Source organism: Drosophila subpulchrella, chromosome 2R (assembly GCF_014743375.2).
Source record: "Drosophila subpulchrella strain 33 F10 #4 breed RU33 chromosome 2R, RU_Dsub_v1.1 Primary Assembly, whole genome shotgun sequence".
Lineage (NCBI taxonomy): Eukaryota > Metazoa > Arthropoda > Insecta > Diptera > Drosophilidae > Drosophila > Drosophila subpulchrella.
The window spans coordinates 17,552,538-17,576,778 of NC_050611.1; the positions used below are offsets into that span (position 1 = coordinate 17,552,538).

Here is a 24,241-nt window from a genome sequence, read left to right on the forward strand (position 1 = left end):
TCAATTGAAAACTGAAAGGTCACAAATTTATGCAATATACATCAAACCCCCCACATATGGTACCGCCACCATATCGCAAGATATATATATACATACCTATATACACCCGATTTGTCTGTCTGCTCTGGCCAGGTGAGCAGCTGAACATTGTCTGGCCACATTGCAGTTTGATTGCAAAAATGTAATTGAATGGCAACAGCCCAGCAGTCGGAAAGGGGTGCATCGAAAAAAAAGAGCCTGAAAAATATGAAATAATATGGGAAAAAACAATCATTTGCATAAGGCTCGGGAGCATGGGTGAAACACTATGCGAAAACTAACACCATAAATTATGAAATTATATTTTCAATTGCCCAGGCCTGTGTTATTGTTTTTGTTTCTGCGCTCGGTTTTGCAATACAAATATGCGACGAAACACGTGAACCGTATTTCACAACAATATCAAAATAAATCGAGGCTAAGCTGCTTCCGTAAACTGGATTGCGATAAAGTTATATCATCGCATTTTTAATTAAAGTGCAACTGGAAACCTTACACAGATAAATCATGGAATAAAGAGAAACAAAAGGTGGAGAGAAATAAATATAGGATTTCAAGAAATAACACGTTGTATGTACTAAATATTACTAAAATAATCTTAAGGAAGTGTTAATAGTGTTAGGTAAAAAGATAAAGTCAGACGAGATTAATTTCATATAAAAGAATATCTGAAATAATAATTATCATTAAAGAAAAGTGACTGTTTATCGAAAAAATAACAATACTTTAATCTATAAATTAATAGAAAGTGCAACTGAAAACCTTACACAGATAAATCATGGAATAAAGAGCTCCATAAGGTGGAAATAAATATATATAGGTCTTAAAAAATATTATACTAAATGTACTAAATAAGGTATTCCTAAAATAAACTTAAGGAATAATGTTAGGTAAAAATGGTAAAGTCAGACGAGATTAATTCCATATAAAAAGAATTTCTGAAATAATAACTATCATTAAAGAAACTTTGCTGTTTATTAAAAAAATAACAATATTTTATTCAATAAAATAATCAAATTCTGTAAAGTTAATTATATATTTGCTAAAAGCTTTCTTTGCGTTAAGCCAAAACTAATTACTTTAACCAAAACCCTAAAAAATAATTAACAGGCGCCTGTCAAACAATTTATAATTCTATTGAAACTTAAAAATTAATGGCTTTATAAAACAGCAGCAGTTTCCTGGAAGCATTAAGCCGACACCAAAGTAAAATGTACTTTGTTCTCAGGCAGCTTGACCAAAGAAATCGGCTTATTGGGGCCACTTTAAATCACACAAAGCGAGTGCCCGAGCCCAAGACAAAGCCACCTGTAAGCCCCAAAAACAGATAACACACAAAAAGCCCACCTTGCCACCAGCTTTTACCAGAAACAAAACTAGGGAAAATCCAGGCGAGAAATAAAAAAAAGGACGAAGGAAAATAATTCAATTCCATAAACACTTGCTCACACAGTTCACGCAGATCACGCGGTCGCCTTCGTAAGCTTTGCGACTTGGACTTGGGCGAAACTTCATCAACACAAATTGTGAATTCCATACAAATAGTTTGACAAACTTGCTGGCCCCCCGAAACTTGGAAATGCTCCAGAGGGATGGGTATCCAAAGTGAAGAAGGGGCCGAGATAAATGAAAGAAGTTTTGTGGTAGGCCCGGCAAGAGCATAAAAGAAATCTTATAAATCCAGAGCGGCAACAACACTTGCATATATCCGAGATACTTGCACATACAGCCATATACAAGCACATATACAAAACGGGGAAAAAATATGATAGGATCTGATTAATAAAAAATATTTAGACTGAACCTGAAAGAAAAACCGAGCTACTATAGCTTTTATCTTGCTTAAAAAATATTTAAGATAAAATACTGTTAGGGTATAGGTACAATGTACCTGGTACATATATCATATTATATAAAAGTCTATAACTTACTTTTAAAAAATTAAATATGTTTTATTCAAAGATAAAGGTTTGTAACACTTTATTTTTTTAGAATATAATATATATAAATATATTTTGATGGTATACATATATCGTATTATTAAACAGCGTTATAAAAGATGTATTTACATTTAAAGGTTTGAAAAGGCGAGTTATTCGAGAATATACAATTTTAAATAATTTTTGGGGCACGTGTTTTCGACATAGGAAATTTTTCCGAGTGCTTGTAAAAACTAGATTGAGACAAAAGAACTTGTAGAGCGTCAGGGAAAAAAGGGACCAGGAAATGGAGCTGTGTTCATATCTTAGTTTTGAGCATTTCCGGCGCCAACTATTCGGTCACGTAGTGTGGGCCTCTAATGAATGTAGCTCCATATATATATATATATCTATATCTGGATGTCTATATAGGATAGGAAGCGCGTGCAGCATATTATCGCTAAAGGTCGCCCCAACTACTTTCACTTGGGGCACTTTTTTTGTACAGACCACATAATCAGAGGCATCGCACATCCCCACCAGACACAAATACAGACATGTCTGAAAATCTTAGCCAAAACTTTCGTGTTCCAAAGGATTGGGTAACTTCAGGATGGAAACGAGGGGCAGGAAAGCCACCCGAAAACTTTTCATCTTATTTGGGTTCGGTTTTGGTCTTGACGTTATTCCATTCTCAACGCACATTGATTGTCAACATCCAGCAGGGAATTGAACTTTCCCTTTAGCCGTCGCAGTGGGAACTTGGAGGCTGTTTAAGTTTTTGGTTTCGTCAATCGGAATTTTGTTGGGCTCTTAGTTGAATTAGTGGTCGATTTTCGGTTTGCAGCACTGGTCAACAAAGTTTTAAGAAATTAAAAAACTTTGCCTAACAAGCTTAACATATGTGATTACCATCTAGGTAAATTTGTAAGTGCTGTAATGCTTTAAATAGGAATTTTATCAATTGATAACCGATTTTGTTTAACAAATGCATTGATGGTATATATATTGATTCTTATCGCTAGACTTTCCCCAGTACTTACTAGTTGATAAAAGCAAAACAAGTACGTCACCTTAACAACAATAAGTTACGAAAAGGGGGAAGAACAATAAATAAATGAGTCGTTTACATTTTTTCCTAGAAAAAATGGGTCCAATTATCAAATTTATTTATTTGTATTGCTCGTGAAGTATTTATGGTAAGATTAAATTGATAATGTGTTCATAACCATTATCACTTTGATTGATAAAAATATAAATACTCAGACTACTTGAATAGAAAACCCTTGAATAAAAAGTAGAAGACCTGAAAGACATATTGTTAGAAAAGATGTGTTAAATAAAATAGCCGAACCCATTAAACTACTTTGTATCCCAAGTATATAACACCAGCGTTAGCATTTAAAAATCCCACTCTCATTGGATAAATACCATTCTTGTGGTATGAATATTGTTATCTATAGGCTTCTAATAATTTTTAAATAAATAAAAAACATTTAATTCTGTAAGTATTTCATAACAGTATTAGCTCTCAAAAATCCCATCATAAAAGTCTCATATACAATATTTGTGGTAAGGATATTGTTTTCCATAAGCTTCTGATGCGCAAACACTCTTTTTATGAACCTATTTAGTGAATATCTAATCTCATGTGATAAATATTAATCCGCCTGTATTGTTTGCTATTCGAATGGCTATATTTGCATGAGAAAACCCCCCGAACGACGAACACCGAGTGTCGCCCAACTGTTGACACTTTGCAGTTTATTAGCCACACAACAATTGTTTAACATTTCCGTTCGTGCCGCACCCAACTTATCGCCCCAATCTCTTTGTTTCTGCCACATTTGCAGCTGCTCCTGGCCGCCATTCTAGCTGCTCGCTGTTTTGGCAGCGGCTCTTCCAGACGAACGCTCGCATTGGCCTGCGATGAGGCGATGGAATCGACGCCGGGGCTCAAAAACAATAGATATAGCTACAGGAGCACTACCGACAACAGCAACAGCAATAACAACAACAACGGGGATTACAACTACAAGTGGGAGCTGGGGGATGTGGATCCGAATGTGGATGTTGATGGCATTGCAGATAGCAACGAGGACGACAACAATGACAACTATAACTACAACAAAGCATCGGCCAAATGGCAGCAGCAGCAAAAACTCTACGGAAATCCCATCCACAGCATATACGACAGGCAGCAACATCTACAACAGCAGCAGCAACACGAGCAACAGCAACAGCAACAGCAACAGCAGCAACAGCAGCAACAGCAACTTGAACTACAGCAACAGGGACTGTTTGATGATGATCCAGAGAATGCTCGCAATGACTTCCGTCTGCAATTGTCCGACATAAATGCGGCCGTTCAAGGTGTGGGCAGGTTTGCCGTTGCCCAGGAACAGGACCAAAACCAGGACAACAGCAATAGCAATGGCAACACCAACAGCAACAGCAACAGGGAGGACAACAGCAACATCAACTGGCTGCCGCCATCGGAGCAGGAGCAATTGTTGCTGGCGCGTCGCAGTCGCAGCAGCAACATCAACCCAAGGTAAGACCAGAAAAAAACCAGTGATGCGAAAGGTAACATCTTTATTGAAATATAAAAATAAAAAATATACAGGTAAATTATTGAGCAAGTATCAACTTATTTTGGAAAGGCTTTCACAGTATCAAATTAAAATTTATCCAATCTTATTGCACATGTTGGTTTATATTGAAATTTATATTAGAAATATATAAGAAGCAACAAAACATTTAAATATTGGTAAAGTCCTTATAACTTCTGCTTGATTTTTCAATAACTGTTAGGATTCTTTTTAAAACTTCATTTCAATATATAGGAAATATATTCCTTAAATCATGCTTAGAATGCAATGTCTTTTGAAAATAATTTCAATGAGCTAGTCAAAAATCAAACCAGTGTCATAAGGGTTTTAGTTAGGCCTTCAACATTCTTTAAAAACCTTAAGTTTTAAGAATTTTTAAAAAAAGGTATATAATATTGCCTTCATATTATCATCATATTCGCAATTGTTTGAGTTCAAAAAAGAATATTTAAAACTATTTAGATTAGGATCTCTTAATTTCGTAGTATTATTAGTAAACTATAAATGTACCTTAAGGTAAAGCAGCCTAGATAATGAACATCCCTGGTTAGGAAACACATATTTGTTTTATTTAATATTTAAAAAAATCGTAGTAGTTAAAAAATATGTGTCATATTGGCTTTAAACCATAAATACAATGGGCTATCATTATGTACTTTATTTGAATTTTAAAGTTTTTAAAAATTATATTTTTGAGTAAACTGTAAATGTACCCAAGGTACAACAGCCTAGATAACAGCCATCTCTGGTTAGGTAACACATCGGAGCAAAAACTGAAAACCCAAACATGGAAAATTAGCCATGGTGGCGGATAGAGGGACTTACTTCATATTCATTGGCTTCACATGCCGGCAAATGTGACCGCCAATGATTGGAGCCGACAAAGGGGAATGAAGCCCTATCGTTGGTACCCCTTCCCAATTCAGTTTTTCCCAGTCCACTCCTGCTCCTTTTGCAGAATCCGGGACCATGGCAGTCCGAATAATCTTGGCTCTGGCTTTCTGGTTGCATATCAACTAAATGTCAATGCCGTCATCCCATGACGTAAGCGTGAGCACAAACGTAAGCGTTTAAGCTGATTCCTCCAGTCGACTGGGCTTTATCCCCTTTTGTCGGACTCAACGAGATCAGGCGCTGCAAGGATCATGTGCATTCTGAGCCAGGGATTACGTAATCTGCGTCTTGCATTCACCAAAAATGAATAGCAAAGGATAGCTGGAGCGCGACAAAAGAAATTCAAACAGAAATATGACTGAGGAAGAACTGAAAATACTGCTTTTGTTCAAAGAATACCCTGCTAAATTGCTGACTTTACGGGCATTGTTTTGTTTAAAAGGAATTACTCAATACTTAAACATCGTTTAGACGGAAAACGAGCACTGAGTACTTTCTTTAAAAAATAACCTAACAAACTAGACTTAACATTTAGCTGACTTAGTCTATGAATTCCCCTAACAAATTATAGCAAAGACATAATATAATATAATGATAATAATATAATATCATAATCTGATTATCTCCTATATGTATGATTATTTCCAAAGAGAATAGCATTTTTTTAAACGGGCTGAAAATTATTCCAATTTTTAGCACGGCCTATATAATTTCTTATTATACATAGTATGTATTACAACCTCTTTAAATTTAAACTAAATTATTAATATTACTTTGCCAAGTTTTCAGATTCAAATACTAAAAATGATTGTTCCAGGGCAAAAATAATCACCTATTTAAACATACGTATTTAATAATACCTACATAGGTTTCTTAAATTAATTTATAATAAACCATAGAGTAGCTATTTTTAAGTTTTTCAAATTCAAATTTGAATTACATTTTGTTCATAGACACGTAAGAATACTTTTATAAATATAAATTTCGTACATCCCTTGGCACACCTTAAGCTCATTGCCAACCCAAATCGATTTAGATTAAACCCTAGAAAAAGGTACAGATAGAACCCACAATTATTCACTTGTCTCTGTGACAGAAACACAAAACAGTATTATGCCAGCCCCTTTTTTGTGCTAATTTAAACAAGCCGCTCACCTCAACTATTCCAGTTGCATTCGTTTCAAAACATTTTCGCAAACTTTGCGACAAAACTATCAAAGCCGTTGTTGCCCTGAAAGAGCGCTTCAAAAATGCCAACGCCGCTGGAACTGAAAGCCAAAGCTTCGGGGCAGGAAGAATGGAGGTGGTATGGTATGGGTATGGTTTATATCTAGGAACAAGGACAAGGGAGCTGGGCTCTATGGCATCGACAACGCAAAAGGGGATATCCGCTGGCAGCCAGCGACATTCGCGGAGCGGGGAGCTTTGTGCCGCGCCACAGGCTCAGGACAGCGCCAGGACCATCACCATGAGCATCTCCCATCGCCCATCTCCCATCTCCTACCCATGGCCCCCAATCTCAATCCAGCTGCACCATGGCGTACCCAATCCTCAGACAAAGCCGCGCGCCAAAGCGAAAGCTAAAAAATTCATTGGCATTTGCTGCAGTTGAATGCAGAATGATGCGCTTTTGTTGGCCAGCTGGAAAAATTGCAGAAAAGAAGCGGCGGCCATGCAAATAACAAACGTCAAAAACGAATTTTATTTTTTTTTTTTTTGTAAAACCACGCCACCGCAGGCAAATACCACATAGAAGAAAATTCCTGAAAATGTTTTCTCATTGGGATTTATTATATTCATCAAAGGAAATAACCATGGCAAACGGCTAGCTACTTAAAATTGTAAATTGTTTTTAGGATATATTTTTTAAATTTGTCTTATTATTCAATGTTATTTTTAATAGTAGATTATCAATCACTGGCTGTGTAGGCTTTCGACGAAGAAGAATGTTCTTATAATAATATTTTCCACTTATTCTTATATTTATACTATTTTAAATCATTTAAAAAAGGTTTTTTTCACATTTGCGTTTGGAATTACTTATGATATTTATAAAAATTATTTGTTTTTAACGATCTGTATCAAATATCAAAAGATATAATAAATTCCCATATTTTTTCGCTGTGTAAAACCGCTTTTGCAGTCATTTCCGCCTGCCTGCGGAGACATCAGACAGCCGTGGCGGCAAAAGCAGCTCCAGTGGGCCACGAGATGAGAACGGCGCTAATTCATGGCCAAAACTAACAAATTTCCATGCATATGCAATTTCAGGGCAGCCATGGATGAAACAGGAGCAGGAGAACCAGGTCAGCCGGAGTACACCGACAATAAGTTGCCAACTGGCGTTCCCGACGACGTGGACATTGAGGGCGAGGAGGATTACGCGGGCCAGGAGGAGTACGCCGACGAGCTGAATGGCAACCTGCCCTACGGGATCCAGAATGTGCGCAAGCGCCGCGTTCGGAGTGTGATGCCTCCGGTTCCATTTCCCAGCACAGATGGGGTAAGTACTTATGCTAGAGATATATAGATATTAAACAGGTCAAGAAGTTTGTTGATTTTCAAAATTATATGGTATTTAAAATCGGTTTAAAATGTAAAAAAATATATAATAATAGGTCAAAATATTTAATCTTTGTATTAAAACTGTTTCAGGAATGAATTCAAGCCAGAGTTTATAATCTTTAGTTTATTTTGATCCTAAATTACTTGAATTTCGAAATTATTTATAAAAGTGTCTAAAAGTAGGCAGTGAAGAATTAACTAATTCTTTCGGAAGGATTCATTCATAGCATAGCTTTTAGCACCTTTAAAATGATTTTAAGCACAAAAACCTATTTTTGGCATCCGTGTATATTTGAAAATAAATAATACTAGATATAAATATTTAATTAAACAGTTTTAGGAATGAATTCAAACCAGAGTTTATAATCTTTAGTTAATTTTAATCCTTACTTTTAGCACCTTTAAAATGATTTTAAGCACTAGAACATTTTTTTTGCATCGATGTATATTTAAAAGTAAATAACAATAATATATTGAAATATTTAATCTTTACATGAAAGAGGTTTTAGGAATAATCTTTAATTTACAATCATTAGTAAATTTTAATACTAACTTTTAAAACACAATCTCAACGAGTCTGGAAACCATCTCAATCATCCAAAACCTCTTCCTCATTTACAGGTAGTCACCTATCAGTCGCTGTGCCCCACGAACCGCGTGACCGTGAAGCTGGAGAGTGGCGACTACCGACCCAACCACTACGTGGAGGTGACCTGTGCCCACAGCTACTCACCGCAGCCCTCGAGGAGCCACAACTACGAGTACGGTTACAGGGGCAATGAACTGCTCCGTGCCCTGCTCTCCGAGCGAGGCGAAAAGCGAGAGGTTGACTATCTAATAGATTCTAACAAAAATCCATTAAATGACTTATGGAAAACTTAAACTCCCATCCAGATCTGCTCGGCAACGGGCTTCTCGTGCATCCAGCTCAACCGCACCATACACCTGATTCGGCTGAACGATGCCTCCGGCTGCTGGGAATCGGAGACGCGGACCGTGCCCTCCGGCTGTGAGTGCATGTGGCCGAAGCACAGCTACGGCGACATAGCCTTCTACCACCAGGCGCAGAAGAGGCGGGGCGGCGTGACCGGGTTGCGACCCCATGCCCCCATCAATGTGGATTACAAGCCGGGAGTGGGCTACCGTCAGCTAACCCTGCGGACAAGGAATCCTCAGCCAGCCCAACGCAGTCGACGCGAGGACTTGGGCTACGAGAGCTACGAGTTCAACTAGTTCACCTAGTGAAGTATGAACTTCAGAGCTGTTTTTTGATGGTTTAGCAACTAAGATTGATCCGCATAAATTATTTTTCGCTTTAGCTTAGCATTTAGTCAAGAGAGAGAGCCCTCAGTAATGGTATATTAAAAAATAAACGAACTACAATGGAGCAACAAATCGGGGGAAAGTGCTTTTTTTATGATGGAGGGGGATTACGGAAATTAAATTGCATTTGCCGCCGGGCTTACATTAAATCCCATTCGTTAATCCACTTGATGTGCAATTCTGGGCTGTGAATGCATTTCGCTCAACACCTAACGATGTCCTTCGATGCTTGGATTTATTGCCTGTGGCCTTATCGTAAATTAAAAGTTAAGCGCCATTTAAAAACATTTATTACAAACACCCGTGTATTGCATAAATCAAGGTAAATCCCCTCTAATGAATGGCGATGCATGGCCCAGCGCTATGATAACTTATCCAGGGGCTGGTTGGCCACTTTGGGCAGTAGTTCATCCGTAATACTGGCTATCTGGGCATGCAAATCCTCCGCCGGCTGGCTAGCATCGAACTGGTGCCAATAGCTGGCCTCCTTGGAGCAGATGCGATCGAATACCTTGGCCACACGCTCCTGGAACTCCGCCTTTTCGTAACTGCAATGGGATAAGATATGTGGAGCTCTTATCTTGTTGACCTTCTAGATATATATATATATATTGCAACTACTGACCGCTCTTCACCGTATTGGCCCCGATTCGCAAGGTCACTGGCCGGAGCTCTCAGGTAGAAAACTGCATCTGGTTTTAGGAGCCCTCTTTCCGGGGCATAGCACCAGTCGAAATCCAATCCCTTGCCCGCACTATAAGCCACTCCAGAGTAGGAATATCGATCTACAATCAGGGTTTTGCCCTCCAAAAGCTTCTGCTTCATCTGGTTCATGTGCTCCCAGCGATTGGCGGAGAACATCAGGTGGATAACCTCATCCGACAGGTCCTTGCTGTTGGTTAGATAGGAGTTTATCACCTGGCCAATGCTGGAAGTGCGTTCCGGAAAGTTCATGGCCTGGACGGGAACGTCCTGGGATTTCAAGAGCTCAACTGGAAGAGATTTGTTGTTTAACTAACTAGTGATCTAACAAGTTTCTGGGGCCGTAGAAACTTACCCAGGAGGCGGCTTTGAGTGGTCTTTCCACTGCGATCGCATCCTTCGAATATTATCAAGGCTCCACGTTTTCCCGCGCTCATTTCGTTCTCCAACTGCAATTGTTTGGTATTGCAACTAAACCAGGGCTGAAAAATTTAATTTTCGACCACAAGTACAATCTGGTATTAAGGAAAATTCACTAGTTTATAACCAAAATATTTAAAATATTAGAAGCTGTATGCTAGCTCTTAAAAAATTTAACTGAACTTAAAGTTTTCATTTTATATAATAATTTCAAAATTTAGCAAACCGTGACTTTGAAAACAGTAAAAATAATCGATGGTTGCACGAAAATATCGATGTTGCCAACTTTCTGGTATCGCATAAACATCGACTCTAGTTCCAGCTCTAATAAATTACATTTTGTTTTAAACAATTGAAAATACACGTAAAAACATTGCAATAACGTTGCGGCATTTGCAAAATACCATTTATTTAGCACTCGTCACTCGCCGCGATGTATTAGCCGCACAAACACAGCCCTTTAAGGTGTTTTTTTTAGCCATTTTGCGGAATTGCCTGCGCTACGCGACCCAAAACAAGAAAAATTCGCATGCCGTTGCAACGAATTCGCAATGCGCTGCAGCTAAAAATCAAGAGGTACAACTATGATTCCCCGCCCCGGTGACAATTCAATTACTATGCACTTGCATTAATTAACTGTAAGCGCTTCAATCAAAAGCCACAAACAACTGGCCATGGAGCAGAGGTATAAAAACAAAATAATCAGGACGTTCGGCAGTGCGAAAGACCGCGTGCTTTTGGCGTAGCGTTCGATAGCTTGTGTTATCGGCTGCCCTGTTATCGCGTTATCGCGCAAGGACCACGAGAGCGGCGAAAAACCTTTTTTGCCTTTTCCGAGTGGGTTGGTGTGTGTGGGTGGTGTGTGAAAAAAGTGCGTGCGGTCTTGTTTATGGGCGAAAAAGAGCAGCGGCTGTCCGGCCGGAGTTAGCAAGTCCTGTGCACAGGATCCTTCCCAGCGGGATTAGGTCGCCTCTCCCTGCCTCCCCCCTGCCGCTCCGCCCTCCCGGCCCCCGGCCCCTCGAATTTCCAGCTGTCGGTTTTTCTTTGACATTCCGGATTTGGGACGAAGGATTGCCTAGAGACGACGGACGGCCCATGATCTGGTTGACATACGCAAGAAGCGCCAAGAGTTAGCCGAAAGCGAGATGGCCAACAACAATCATCCGCATCCCGGACATCTCAGTCAGGCGGCTCAGAACGCCTCCTGGAATCCCCTGCAAGTAAGTAGGACCCTGTGATATGTGACCAAATGGAAAGCTGACCTCTATGTAATCCGCAGATTCCCTCGTACATACCCCGGCAGCCGCAGTTGGCGCACATGTCTAACGAGCGACCCGGCATGGTGCGATCCCCGCTGGCCTGGCACGTTTCCGGATCGGTTTCCGCCCAGCCACCGCCGCCACCCGATGCCATTTACAATTTCATGTCGGCCAATCACAAAAACGTAATTAGGCCAAAGCCAGAGAGCGCCGAGATCAAGCTGCCAGAATTTCACATCCTAGTAGAACCCAAAAGCATGCTCGATTCCTTCGCCTTTTAGACCGTAGAAGCCTTCTTAAGCCTCGTTTAGTTGAGTTGTTGTTATCCTAGTTTGCTTTCTTTTGTTTCCTGCCGTCCTGTATTTGTTTTGGTTAACTATTAGCCAGCCATTGGAGTACTAATTTAAAATCTGTATCCTCAGCTGGACCACCACCATCAGATGAATCCATTGCTGGCACCGCCCTACTCAGGAACTTTGCCATTCAACTCCATGGACCTGTCCTTGCAGTCCGCCCGCAGCGCGGCCCAGCCGCTGGCCAAGCAGCCGCCGAACCAGCAGCCACAGCAGTCCCAGCAGCAGCAACAATCCCTGATGCATGCGCCCAACTACCCTTCAATGTAAGTATATGTTTCCTTTATATTTCAAGCTAGTTCTGACAAATCTCTTTACGATGCAGTCAAAATCTCACGACCAATGCCACGCCCACCAGCGCACAGCTGCAACAGCAGCAGCAACAGGAACATATGGCAGCCATGGCAGCTGTCCATGTTAGTCTCCTGCAGTCCAGCCGCCAAAATCAGGGAGCCCCTTCAGGAAACCTCAGTAATGGAGGAGACTGCGAATCCCTGCTGCCGCCACCACCGCCTACAACTGCCTCTGGAAACAGCAATCACGCGGGGAGTAACAGCAGCAGCAATAGTGGGAGCAACAACCACATAACCAGCCCGCACTACATGCAAACTCGCGACGAGAACTTTAAGCTGGCGCAATTGAAGCGCAGCTTTGACCACGAGCTGATATCGGGGAAGAGTCAGCAGAAGGACAAGGACTTTGGCTACCCGTCGGCGGGATCAGCTAGCAAACTGCCCACGCACAATGTGCAGCAGCAACATGCCAACAAGAAACGTAAGATGAATGGAACTTCATATTGAACGATCAACGTATTAATATAATGTCCTTTTTAGCCTCACCTCTGCGCAACTATCACCAACAGCAACAGCCGCCTTACAACTTAACGCCCAAATATAATGGACCACAGACGCCGCCTACGCCTCAATCACCGCTGGCTGCGCCTCCTCATCAGATGCAATCACCCACCATGGACTACAATCAGCTGCATCTGCACCACCAGCTCAATAGCTCGGGAGGAGGCAGCTACCAGCACATGCAGCAGGATCAAACGCAATCACAATCACACCCCCAGCACTTACACTACCACAATCAGCATGCGGCCAGCCAAACAGCTCCGCCGCCCCTCCTTCCACCCCACTTGACCAGCGGTCAGTTCCACGGACAACCCCAGGATGCGGCCCAACAGCAGACAGCCTCCTCAAGTCAACATCAGACGCATCATTCCCGCAACCCGCAACTAACGAATCTCGATCTGGTGGTTAAGCACAAACCAGAATCGGAGGATCAGCCTCTAATAACTGATCTGTCCTACCGGAATTCGGAGTCAGATAAACCTGCGGCCAACGCGGTGCCAGATGCCCCAGAGTCTCCCTACCTGACCACCTCTAATGAGGAGTCGCTGGAGTCGAACAGCAACAGCAGCAATAGTCGAAAGCGACGCAAACGAAAAGCCAGTACGGTGATGAGAGTTACCCCAAATGAAAATGCTCCTGAGGGAGGAGTGAGCAAACCGCAGCATCAACAACCACAACAGCCGGCGCACCATAACAACAGCTGCAGTCCCAAACGATCGCCCAAGAATGGAGGCGGTGAGTTTCAGCCTTTCAGTTTGCAAAGCCAGTCGCAAACGCAGAATGAGAAGACGCCGCAGGAGAACGGCCGTGGAGGATCACCGGCTCCGGCGGAAAACAGTAGCAACAGCAACAGTTCGACGCTGTATCACGACAACGAGAACCCCAAGACCAAGAAGCAGCGGCAGGCCCTGCTGCAGCGGAACCTCACAGAACAGCACCGTATGCAGCAGGAGGATGAGCCTCCCAAGAAGCGCACGCCTCCCACAATGCCGCCACCTAGTCCGCAGAGTAACAGCAGTAGCAGTAGCTCGAGCAGCTCCAGCGCCAACACGCACAGCAGCCACAGCAATCATGCTGTCAATGATAATCAGAGAAATCAAAAGCCTGAGATCAACAATAAGGCCACCACGGATACACCTGCATCTCCTGCCCTCGTGGAGCAGGGCAACATTGATGCCAAGCCGGCTGTGAGCGTTCACGAGTGCGACGAGGAGGAGGAACCGGCAGCCAACAAAGAATCACCTGCGCATCATGTTCCGCCTTCCACTCCTGCTGTTGCTGCTGCTCCTGCTCCAGTGCCCGAATCACCCAAGAAATCCTCACCCGCTCTCAACTCTGAGCCCTGTGCTTTTGATGTGGAGGATAAGCTGGAGCAAATGTTTGCCGGCATCGAGGAGGAGACGGAAAGAATATGCAGCCCGGAAAAGCCAGCTGAGGAAACGGGAGTGTTGGTATCACACGATTTGACCGCCCAGCTGGCCCTGGACAGCGCCAAAACAGACGATGCGCCAGCGGATAAAGAGGAGACCTCAGTGCTAGCAGTTCTGGCACCAACGCCAACATCTACACCCGAAATCCGACCGGTGGCAACAAAGGCGGCTATGAAGTCTACGCTACCAAGTCCTGTTCACAGTCCTAAGCCTCAAGCTCGCTCCACGTCAACACCCTTGGCAGCAGGTGACGACAGTAAATCGAATACCCCTGTTCCACCTAAAACGCCTGCAGCTCGAAGACCGCCGCCACGTAGACTTTCCATGGGCATGGATGTCTCACTGCTGCGTTTTATGATCGACGACCCGCCTGCCAAGAAGCCAGGACGCAAGAAGAAGGTGATGCCAGAGCCGGAACTGGAAGATGATGACAAGCCCAGCACCTCGGCGGCAGCTGCTGCGGCTCTTGCAGCTCGTCAACTCAGTGAAGCGGCATCCGCTTCCAAGGCAAAAGCTGCCGGAGCAAAGAAAAAGAATGCCGTGGGCAAGGGCAAGAAGGGACCAGCGGGGAAGGGTAATGCGAAGAATGCAAAACAAAATGGAAAGAAGCCGGGACGAAAACCTGCCTTTACCACCGACGAGGACAGCACTCCGGCGCCAACAAACGGTGGAGGAACAGTTCCCGAGCTCAGATTCAAATCTCCCTTCATTCTCATCAAGCCGGACGGATGTGTGAGTATCAAGAACACCCACAGTGCCGAGGACGTGAACGAGAAGCAGACAAAGGCCAAAAAGGCGCCGCACGAGCGAAAAAACTTGAGAGGGATGCACAGCTCCACGCTGAGCAACCGCTACGATGCGGACACCACCGACTCCACCTGGATATGTGTGTTCTGCAAGCGTGGTCCTCATAAGCTCGGCCTGGGGGATCTCTTCGGTCCGTATCTGGTGACTAGCGACTGTGACGAGTATCGTGCGGCTGTGCAGGCACCCGGAGTACAGGACATCGATGGACTGTTTGTTAACAAGCGAAGGCGGGAGGACATGGTAAAGGTGCAGGAGCGAAATCTGCCCGTAGTACCAGCGACGCTGGCACACATTATGCAGGCACCTAAGATAAGCATGGTAAGATAAGAAACACTTTATATGTTTGACAAATTTGTAAACTAACTTTACCTTGTTCTTTTAATTAGCACAAACGCAAGCGCAAGCAGACGCACGACAGCTCGATATCCTACAGCGACGACCCAAATGAATCGCGCTCACAGTGCTCATCTGTGGACCCGCTAGATTGCAGTCACGAAACCAAGTTCGTGGAGACCTTCCGCGGCATGGGCAAGACCTCAGAGCACGGCTTTGAAGTTTGGTTGCACGAGGACTGCGCCGTCTGGAGCAACGATATCCAGCTGATTGGCGCCCACATCAATGGACTAGATGCGGCGGTGTGGGACAGTACGCGGTATCAGTGTGTGCTCTGCCAGCAGACGGGAGCCAGTATATGTTGTTTCCAGCGATGTTGCAAGGCGGCTGCTCATGTGCCGTGCGCGCGATCCGCCAATTGGAGTCTAGGGGAGGAGGACCGCAAGGTATTCTGCCAGCTGCACAGCGGTGAGCCTGAGGTCGTGGAACCCATGAAAACGGAGCCGCTAGCGCCGGTGGAAGTACCAGTAGCTCCTGCACCCGCACCCGCACCGCCACCCCCGTTTAACATACATTCGCTTCCCTGAGTACGCGTGCGCGTCCAGAAATGCCGCCTGGTCGCCAAGCGTTGAGCGTTATAGGCACGATCCCCAGATTCCCGACTCCGACTTCGTACCCAAAACCCAACCGAATCCGCAGCACGCTGCACACTTTACTTAAGCTTTGTACATAAGTTTCCGACTGCCGTCATCGCCAGGAGGGCATTTCGTAATACGTGAAGTGATTTTTGTATAAATCCGCTGTACATTTTAAGGCTTGACGCACCGCACAGACGATATCAGAGCGTTTGCCACGTTATAGTTAGGTTCCCTTGAAGCATCCTTAGTTGTTTATGTTTAAGTCAATACCTAAATTATTCTTTCGCATAGTCCTGCTCCTTACATTAGTACCTTTTAGTTCTAAATAATTTTAAAGCCTCCATCCCATGTCCAATGCCCACCCAGCTGCATCACATACGCCAATTGATAATTGATAATTCGGTTTAGTTGAATTCAGTCTGTTTGTAAAAACGAATACTCCATGCCATACCGATAACCAACTGAGTAATCATGATAACTGAAGTAGCTATGGGGATTTCCAATTGATATATGCGATGTGAAGTTGCAGTAAAGTTACGTATAAATAGAAAATGTTTGACACCAAGTAAGCGAGAACATTCGAAGCCCAATTAAAAATGGAATATTGTAAAACAATATAATATGCGTATAATAATATTAGTAATGTTAATGTAAGCGAAAAGTTAAAGCCAGCAAAATGAAACCTTGTATTGTATTCGTATTCAGTAAGGTCTGTACGTATTGCTGATAATTTTAAAACTCTAAAACGTATAAACAATAAAAACTTAATCTCACAAGCAACAGGAGGGCAACCTCGATAGGGTTTTTGTAAATTTTTCGTTTTATTTATCAATAAATATGCAGAAATATACACACACATACATACGAATAGAGTATGATTTTTGAACAAGTGATCTATAGTACAATTCTCGGCTTAGCTTAGGCATAAATAGTTTACTAATTTAGCTATAAGTTAAGTTTTTAGTCCTAGCTCGTTAATCTCGTAATATCGTTTAGAAGCGGCGCAACCGCCGGCGCAGTTGCTGCGTAACATCGTTGGGCAGTCGACCCACGCTGCTTTGGGGAACATCGTAGGATGTGCGTCCGGCGTAGAAGGCTCGTTCCCGGCTCTTGCCAGATCCGCCGGAGAGGCTGGCCTTGCCCGTGGAGTCAGTGAGTTGCAGCTGGCTGGCCGACACATCGCTGCGCTTCTGGGCCAACTGCAATCCGGGTATCAAACCATTGCCCAGCGTGGGAAGCTGAATATTCAGGTGATCCACATGGCGTCCGGCTATCACCGGTCCCTGAGCAATATTCCCGGAGGAGACGGCCACGGGTGGAGCCAGAGGCGGAAACTGCGGCAATTGCTGCTGCTGCTGCTGGTAGGGCACGAAAATGTTGGGCGTCAGATATGGTTGCTGGATGGAGTGGATCGTGGGGCGTTGCTGTTGCTGCTGGTGGAAGTGCTGTTGCTGCTGTGGTTGCTGATATTGCTGGTAGATGGTCTGCTGCTGGGGTTGTTGGTATTGCTGTGAAATGAAGCTCAGTTGTTGCTGCACAGGCTGACGTTGCTGCTGCACAGACGACTGATGTTGCTGCTGTACCGACTGGTGTTGCTGCTGTATAGACTGTTGTTGGTGCTGTACCGCCTGATGTTGCTGCTGTATAGATTGATGTTGCTGCTGTATAGACTGATGTTGTTGCTGTACGGACTGATGTTGCTGCTGTACCGCCTGATGTTGCTGCTGCACGGACTGGTGATGCTGCTGCACAGACTGGCGTTGCTGCTGTACCGGTTGCTTTTGCACTCGTTGCTGAATGGCTTGCTGTTGATAATGTTGTTGCTGTTGCGGCACTCGATGTTGCTGTTGCAAAGTGGCGGCAGGAGCAATATTGCTGCTGCTGCTGGCAGGACTCTGACCGAATTTGTTGTTTAGGAAATCGTTGAGGGAAACATAAGAGTTGCCTTGGTTGTTAGTAACGGGTGCCTGAGTGGCCAAGTTCGAGATGATGTTGCTGGCGGAGTTGGGAGCAATACGTTGGCCTTCAGCTCGAGCAATCACGATTCCGGGGGGCATAGCTATCTCAGGTAACTGAGCTGTTTGCTGGGGGCGTGGCGGTGCAGTCAGAGAGGAAATAGCTTAAATAGAAGAAAGGTAATTGTATTTAAGATCTCTTATCTTTCATTGAGCCAATTTCTTAATATTAACTTTTGTAATTAAGTTCTCAATATCATGTGTTATATGACTGAAAACTCTTGAAAACAGGCAATGCTATGTGTTTCGCACTGTGTAAAAATTTATCGATCGTAAAGTTGATATCCCATTAAGAATATAATTTGTCTTTCTAAACAATTTAGCTTCTGGTCATTTTTTTTTTATCACTTAAAAATTAAAAACCTTTACACGACATTAAGTAACTCTTAAGTAGAGGAAATGTTCTTGATAAATTTTCGAGTCTTCGACTAGGTAACCCGAACATGACATTAAGAAATCGGCTCTTATTTTTAAAAATCGAATCCTTTGTATGTATAACTATTATATTATATGGTTTGATTAATTTCTAGACCTAATCCTCACCTTGTGCTGCTGCTGGCTTAGCGTAGCTGCTGCTGAACGAGTGATGTTGCTGCTTGACCACTTGGTGTTGCTGCTGTTGCTGGCGTTGCTGTTGCTGTTGCTGCTGTTGATGGGAACCCTGTGACTGGGCACTCTTGAAATTCTGCAAAACGGATTCGTCAACAATGGCACGGGTTAGCTTATCGAAGGAAAGGAAAGCGGAGGCGGGAGAAAGGCTGGATGTGGTTTGGGATTGAGAGGCGGGGCCAGCGAAATCGTTGGCGGTGTGTGTGGCATAGACTTGTGATGGTGACTGGTGTGATTGTTGGATGGGCTTGTTGATCTGGGGTGTCTGGGTAGCCGGGTTATAGCTATAGCCAGCATTATAGTTGGATGCCAGGGCCGAGATGTGTTGGTTCAGCGAGGAAAGCGAGGAGGTGGGCCGCAAGGTGGTGCTCCTTGGAGTGGTGGTGCCCCGAGTTCTTTGCACTGGCGCTTGGGTCTTGAAGTTGGAGAAGCGATTCTTTCCGCGATTTATGGTGACGGTGGATCGTTGGGAGGTGGCTTGAACATAGCTTCTGGGAGTGGTGGTTGTGCTGGTGGTGCTCGAGGTGATTCCCACATTGCTGACAGGTGCTCGTGTTGCTGGTGTGTACACTCGATTGCCGCGTTGCACCTGGAAACGTTGCAAGTTGCTGTGCACCGTGTCCCAGTTGGCCTTGCTGGGAGCAATCCTGGTCTCGCGTTCAAGGTCCCTCACTGTCAACTTCTTGTTTGGCCCCGGATCAGCTCCTCCACGTAATTGCTGGAAGGAGGAAACCGTGGTGGTGGTCGTTGGAGCTGTTGTGGTGCTGGGCAAGGTGGTTGTGGTTGCCTTTGTGGTGCTCCTGGTGGCCTGGGAGAGTCTGGAAAGGCGCAACCTACTGGCTGCCAGACGTTCCAGGTAGCTCTTAGTGGTTGCCGTGCTCTTTGGGGTGGTGGATGTCGTTGTGGTGCGCACGGTGGGTAAAGGACGGATGTGGGCACGCTTCAACTTGGCTCCAGGACGATTCCTGCGGTAGCCACGAATGCGCTCCTGAATGCTACTGATCTCGGTCACAACTTCGGTGGATGTGAGCATGACCGGGGTAATAGGACTACTGGTGGTGGTACTGGTGACCTCTATTTCGTTCCTTTCCAAAGCCTTCTCTTCGTTGTGGGAGGTGAGTTGCACTCCTGCCAGCAGCAACTTGGCTGCCTCCTGATGGACATCCTGCTTCTCAGCGGATTCGGGACTCTGCTCCACATGGACTATATCCTCAGCAATGGGCAGACTGCCAGTCAGAGCAGCTGCCTGGCCAATGGACTCGAAGGCCGATTCTTCCCCGGTAGACACCACTTCTGCTGGTGGTGGTGCCAGAAAACTAAGTGGTTCTGCTGCCGAGGTGGAGGTATAGGTAATCTCAGGTGCCGCTAATGTAGTCACTTCCTCATTCTCAGCGGGTGGCAAAGTGGGTGCTATCAGCAGTGGTTCTACCGATTCAGTGGATGTCGAAGTGGTGCTACTTGTGGTTTTCGAAAACTTGTGTTTATGCTCGATGGATTTCTGTTCTTCGGTGGGTATCTCATTGGGCTATTATGGTGTATATGTGTGTTTTGTGGTTTTGAGTGGCGTATGTAAGCGATAGTTGATAGAGTAGCAATATAGATAGAAAGATAGATAGACAGAGATACATCAAGTTAAGATAGAGTTGGAAATAATGGAATAGAGATAAAGTACCCCAAGTTAGTTTATATCTAGTACTAAAAACTCACCGTAAATCTGACAGTGCTGGGCGTCTGTTTGGGTTTAATGTATCCATAGCCCGTGGAAGAGCTGCCCTTTTCATTTCCCCTCGAGAATCCCCGACTTAGGAACCGGAAGGGCTGCTTAACTTTCGGCGGAGCCATGGATTGATAGCCGGAAACGGAAGGATCCACATCGGTGGATACCTCATCCAGCAGGTTGTTTATATTCGACACAAGATCTACTTGCACGGCCTCGTCCTTGGTGTTTCTAATATGCTTGATGTATTCGGGAGCCATCACCTCTCCAGTGTTGGATTCCGAATCGGTTTGGATTTCCAAGCCAGCATTCACCCGCTCGGCAAAGTTCTTTTGCTTTTGGTAGTGGTATTCCCTGGGATATTCCGCCACAATGTGGGCATTGGTGTGATCAAACTGAATGCCAGGGTCTGAGGAAAGTTCCCCCAAGCTGTTCACATAGATACCCTCATCATCATTATCCAGAGTTGCGCTGCCTGTCTTCACAGCATTTAGAGGTTCACTTTTGATAGCTTCTCCACGTCCTACAACTTGGGTTTCCTGGACTTCATTGGGTTTAATAACCGCCGGTTGACTTAGGACACCACTTGCTGTGCTTAAATCTTTGCTAAAACTTTGATGCGGATTTTGCGACTGAGATTGGGTTTGTTGCAAAGCCTTTGAGATCGTTTTCATGGGGTACTCCATCATGTGACGCACTCGCTCCATCATCTCGTGGGTGCTGCCCACGGATTTCTCCTCGTTCATTTCGTAGAATCTCTCCGAGTCATCGCAGTTCACATTGCGGTACCAATCGCACACAAAGTTCTTCTGGCTGAAGAGCGTTCCATTGGGACAGAGGAAACCAAATCCTTGAGGGGTTCTGGCGGTATGGGCACAAATCCGGAAAGCCTGACAACGACTCTCCACGTCTGCGTAATAACCTGTAATTGACGTTTGTATAAATTAGGATTACATTAGAATACTTAAATAATACCATTTTATAAAAAAGTAATTTTATCATTCTGTGACTGGAACTAATATAAAGCCATTTTTATAAGAGCTCTTTAGTAGGTTTTCCGTTTTGTTGATATTATATATACATTTTTGATACGAATTACTTATAAATTACTATATAATACATTTTTATGTAATACCAATTTTTGAATTACAATGTTATTCAAATAAATCAAGAATATATAGTAATATCTGTTATTATAAGATATTTTGAATTTGTAAGAAGGGGAAAACTATGAACTTCGAAACGTTGACATTTTAGTTAATTTAATATAGTTGAAATGTCATAGCTCAAACTATTACTATATAACTCGAAGTCTCTATAAGTCAAACTAGTTTTATTGGCAATAGAAAGTATTAATGCATTTAAAATGTATTCTAACACGTTTTGATGACAGATGGTAATTCGACGAAGGAATATCGACCTTACATTTACGTTTACATTTATTTGTATACTAATGTTCAAGGTATAATATTAAAGAGTACCCACCTTCATGCCTTCCCTTGCACACAAAGCTCGTCTTGGGCGGGGCACTCAGAATGGGATAATCCAAGCCGGGTTCTCCGGGAATCGTGTGCCGCAGGTCAAACTGCTGATCCGTGTACTCGCTGGACTTGTCCGCATCCTCGAAGTGCTCTCGACTGCTGCTCTGGCCCTGGACCACGCCCACCAGGAGGAGGACGAGTGGAGCCAACCTCAGACAGGAGCTGGGTGGCCACATGCTAAAGGGAAAACAAAAATCAAACATCAAAAACATGCAAATTGTATTAATTGTGACATTTGTGAGCGGCGATTTGCGACACTTTATTCATTAGGCTGATTGATAAACCATGAATCGGGCCGAAACTCATTGATTAAAATGTGTGTTTTGGCCCATTTGCATACAAATGCGGCGGACAACGGAAACACGTAAGGGGTTAGAGATTAGCATATAACATATATCTGCATATATGTAGTAGCGAGGCGTGTCCATAGCTCTCACGTAACCGAATCGAACGGATACTAAATGATTTATATGGCCCAAAACAAATGCCATTTACAGCTGGACGGTGCTTTTTTTGCAACACTGTCCGCACTGTGCGGATATTATTTTGCGTGGGCTCTTGGAGTCGACAGATCGGGCCATTTTCGGCCAAGTGTGTCCATCAAATGGCAATTAAATTCGATTGGGCTTATCTTTTGCATTCACAATAAAAGGAGGCAGCAGCATAAGCAGCAGATGACCCTGAAATGATCAAGCTTGATCTAGATGTTATGCCTCTTGAACATTTAAGATCGATATCGGATCAATGAAGTGTTTGCTCTAAAACTTCTTTACGAAGGCATACAATACCCAATCATTAATCACTTGGCATTGTTTTATTGATGGACCACGATTATTAATCATACGTGAGCCTTATTAGAACGTGGCTAATACCGAATTAGCCAAAGCAAATCAAAACTAAACGCAAACAGAAACCAAGTATTCGCAGCGCTTCCAGTTAAACACTTGAGCAATCAATTCTCGATGGCTTTTCGATCGGCTGCTGAGGTCATTTGGGGCTATTATGTTTACCGAGTGATATGTGCTGACAGCGGACCGGGGATACAGCTACAGAAACAGATAAATTTCATATTTCATGCAAATTAAAACGAAAGACTTAGGCAACGAACTCGACGACACGGTCCATCTTATTCACCCTGAATGATTACCTCTAATTGTTCGCAACGATTGTTGTGTAAGGAAGCAAAGCGTAAAGAAAACACTCCACCAGCTGTTCAATGAAAATATATTCAGTGGCGAAAAGTTCGATTTTATTAGTGCAGCTTGAGGGTTTTCGAAAGGGGCAAAAATCAAACCAAATAGTGGCTGCTAAAATTGTGTGCACACTTAAACGGACAACAAAAGCCTAATTGTCCACCAATTTGCAATGATAACTCTATCGTTTATATAAGACTTGCAGATGATGTAACAATTGAAAGACCATATAATTACGAGCATAATAATTGCAGTGCCCCGTTGACATTCCCCATGGCAGTCAATAACCTTCCCGCAAGTCAACAAACTGTAAGCTGGCCAGTTCTATAATGACAATCTAAGCGACATCTAATTGAATTTTAATGATCCCTCTTCAGGCCAGAGTCTTCTTTGATTTGTTCAATACTTAATATGCAAATGTCGTGGGGAAAATGGAAAATGACCTCCTCAGATGAGGGGATGCGTACTTATAGCGGAATGCCACCAGTTTTTCGTTACAGAGTTCCAATTACAATTCGACACTTTCAGGGTCAATATCAAGAGCAACGCACAATAACCAAACAAAAAAAAAAAGCGAAAACAATCCAAAGACAACGAGGAAGCATTCGGTATAGAAAATGTTTTACTTCTCATTGTTTTCAATGATCCATCAAAACATTAAAATGCCAGACAAATGATGATTAAGATGAGAGGCACCCGAACAAGAAGCCTAGAATAGGGAAGGAAAATTTCAGATAACAGTCTTTGCATTGAAATTGAAATAAAAGAGAATGGAATGAGGTGCCTAAACCGAAAAAATATATATTATTTGCTGTAATTCAAATGCCTCGATCATTACTTTTTATGATCTGTGAGTGAGTTTGGTTTTTGGTTACGGTGCAAATTAATTGACAGCACGTTTTCAAGCCGGGCCAAAGTGAACCATAAATCTTAAACAGATATCACGAGAACGGGTTATATATATTTAATTATAGCGAATCTCAAACTTTGAGTCCATGGCGCCGACAAGCCCATGAGC

General features: G+C 43.5%; 4 protein-coding genes across 6 annotated transcripts in view; 2 read left to right on the top strand and 2 right to left on the bottom strand.

The window, feature by feature from the left end:
• LOC119550959 overlaps positions 1 to 9,380 on the top strand; it is a 36,065-nt gene extending 26,685 nt beyond the window's left edge. Inside the window, exons 2-5 of the mRNA XM_037859987.1 lie at positions 3,812 to 4,512; positions 7,736 to 7,967; positions 8,651 to 8,854; positions 8,924 to 9,380. Coding sequence (XP_037715915.1) covers positions 3,812 to 4,512; positions 7,736 to 7,967; positions 8,651 to 8,854; positions 8,924 to 9,262 — 1,476 coding nt within the window. The 3' untranslated portion in view covers positions 9,263 to 9,380. The remainder of the gene's footprint in view (positions 1 to 3,811; positions 4,513 to 7,735; positions 7,968 to 8,650; positions 8,855 to 8,923) is intronic.
• A 239-nt stretch (positions 9,381 to 9,619) lies between these two features.
• LOC119549968 (thymidylate kinase) lies at positions 9,620 to 10,536 on the bottom strand. The gene is made up of 3 exons (XM_037858363.1): positions 10,410 to 10,536; positions 9,978 to 10,344; positions 9,620 to 9,900 (listed from the first exon to the last, which is right to left on the bottom strand). Exons 1-3 carry the CDS (start codon positions 10,489 to 10,491, stop codon positions 9,714 to 9,716), a joined length of 636 nt encoding a protein of 211 aa, XP_037714291.1. The 5' UTR covers positions 10,492 to 10,536; the 3' UTR covers positions 9,620 to 9,713.
• A 255-nt stretch (positions 10,537 to 10,791) lies between these two features.
• Positions 10,792 to 16,988, top strand: LOC119549966 (uncharacterized protein CG5098). 2 transcript variants are annotated; one of them, XM_037858358.1, is made up of 6 exons: positions 10,792 to 11,694; positions 11,754 to 11,918; positions 12,156 to 12,352; positions 12,412 to 12,860; positions 12,920 to 15,495; positions 15,564 to 16,988. In XM_037858358.1, the coding sequence occupies exons 1-6, from the start codon at positions 11,620 to 11,622 to the stop codon at positions 16,095 to 16,097; spliced, it is 3,996 nt and encodes a 1,331-aa protein (XP_037714286.1). In that variant the 5' UTR covers positions 10,792 to 11,619; the 3' UTR covers positions 16,098 to 16,988. The 2 variants fall into 2 exon arrangements, with proteins under 2 accessions (XP_037714286.1, XP_037714288.1); XM_037858360.1 differs by lacking the exon at positions 11,754 to 11,918 and having other exon boundaries at positions 10,792 to 11,050.
• A 78-nt stretch (positions 16,989 to 17,066) lies between these two features.
• On the bottom strand, positions 17,067 to 22,206 carry LOC119549967 (negative elongation factor A). 2 transcript variants are annotated; one of them, XM_037858362.1, is made up of 5 exons: positions 21,975 to 22,206; positions 20,480 to 21,411; positions 18,707 to 18,848; positions 17,900 to 18,267; positions 17,067 to 17,734 (listed from the first exon to the last, which is right to left on the bottom strand). In XM_037858362.1, the coding sequence occupies exons 1-5, from the start codon at positions 22,204 to 22,206 to the stop codon at positions 17,141 to 17,143; spliced, it is 2,268 nt and encodes a 755-aa protein (XP_037714290.1). In that variant the 3' UTR covers positions 17,067 to 17,140. The 2 variants fall into 2 exon arrangements, with proteins under 2 accessions (XP_037714290.1, XP_037714289.1); XM_037858361.1 differs by having other exon boundaries at positions 18,707 to 20,297.
• Between the last annotated feature and the right edge of the window lie 2,035 nt (positions 22,207 to 24,241).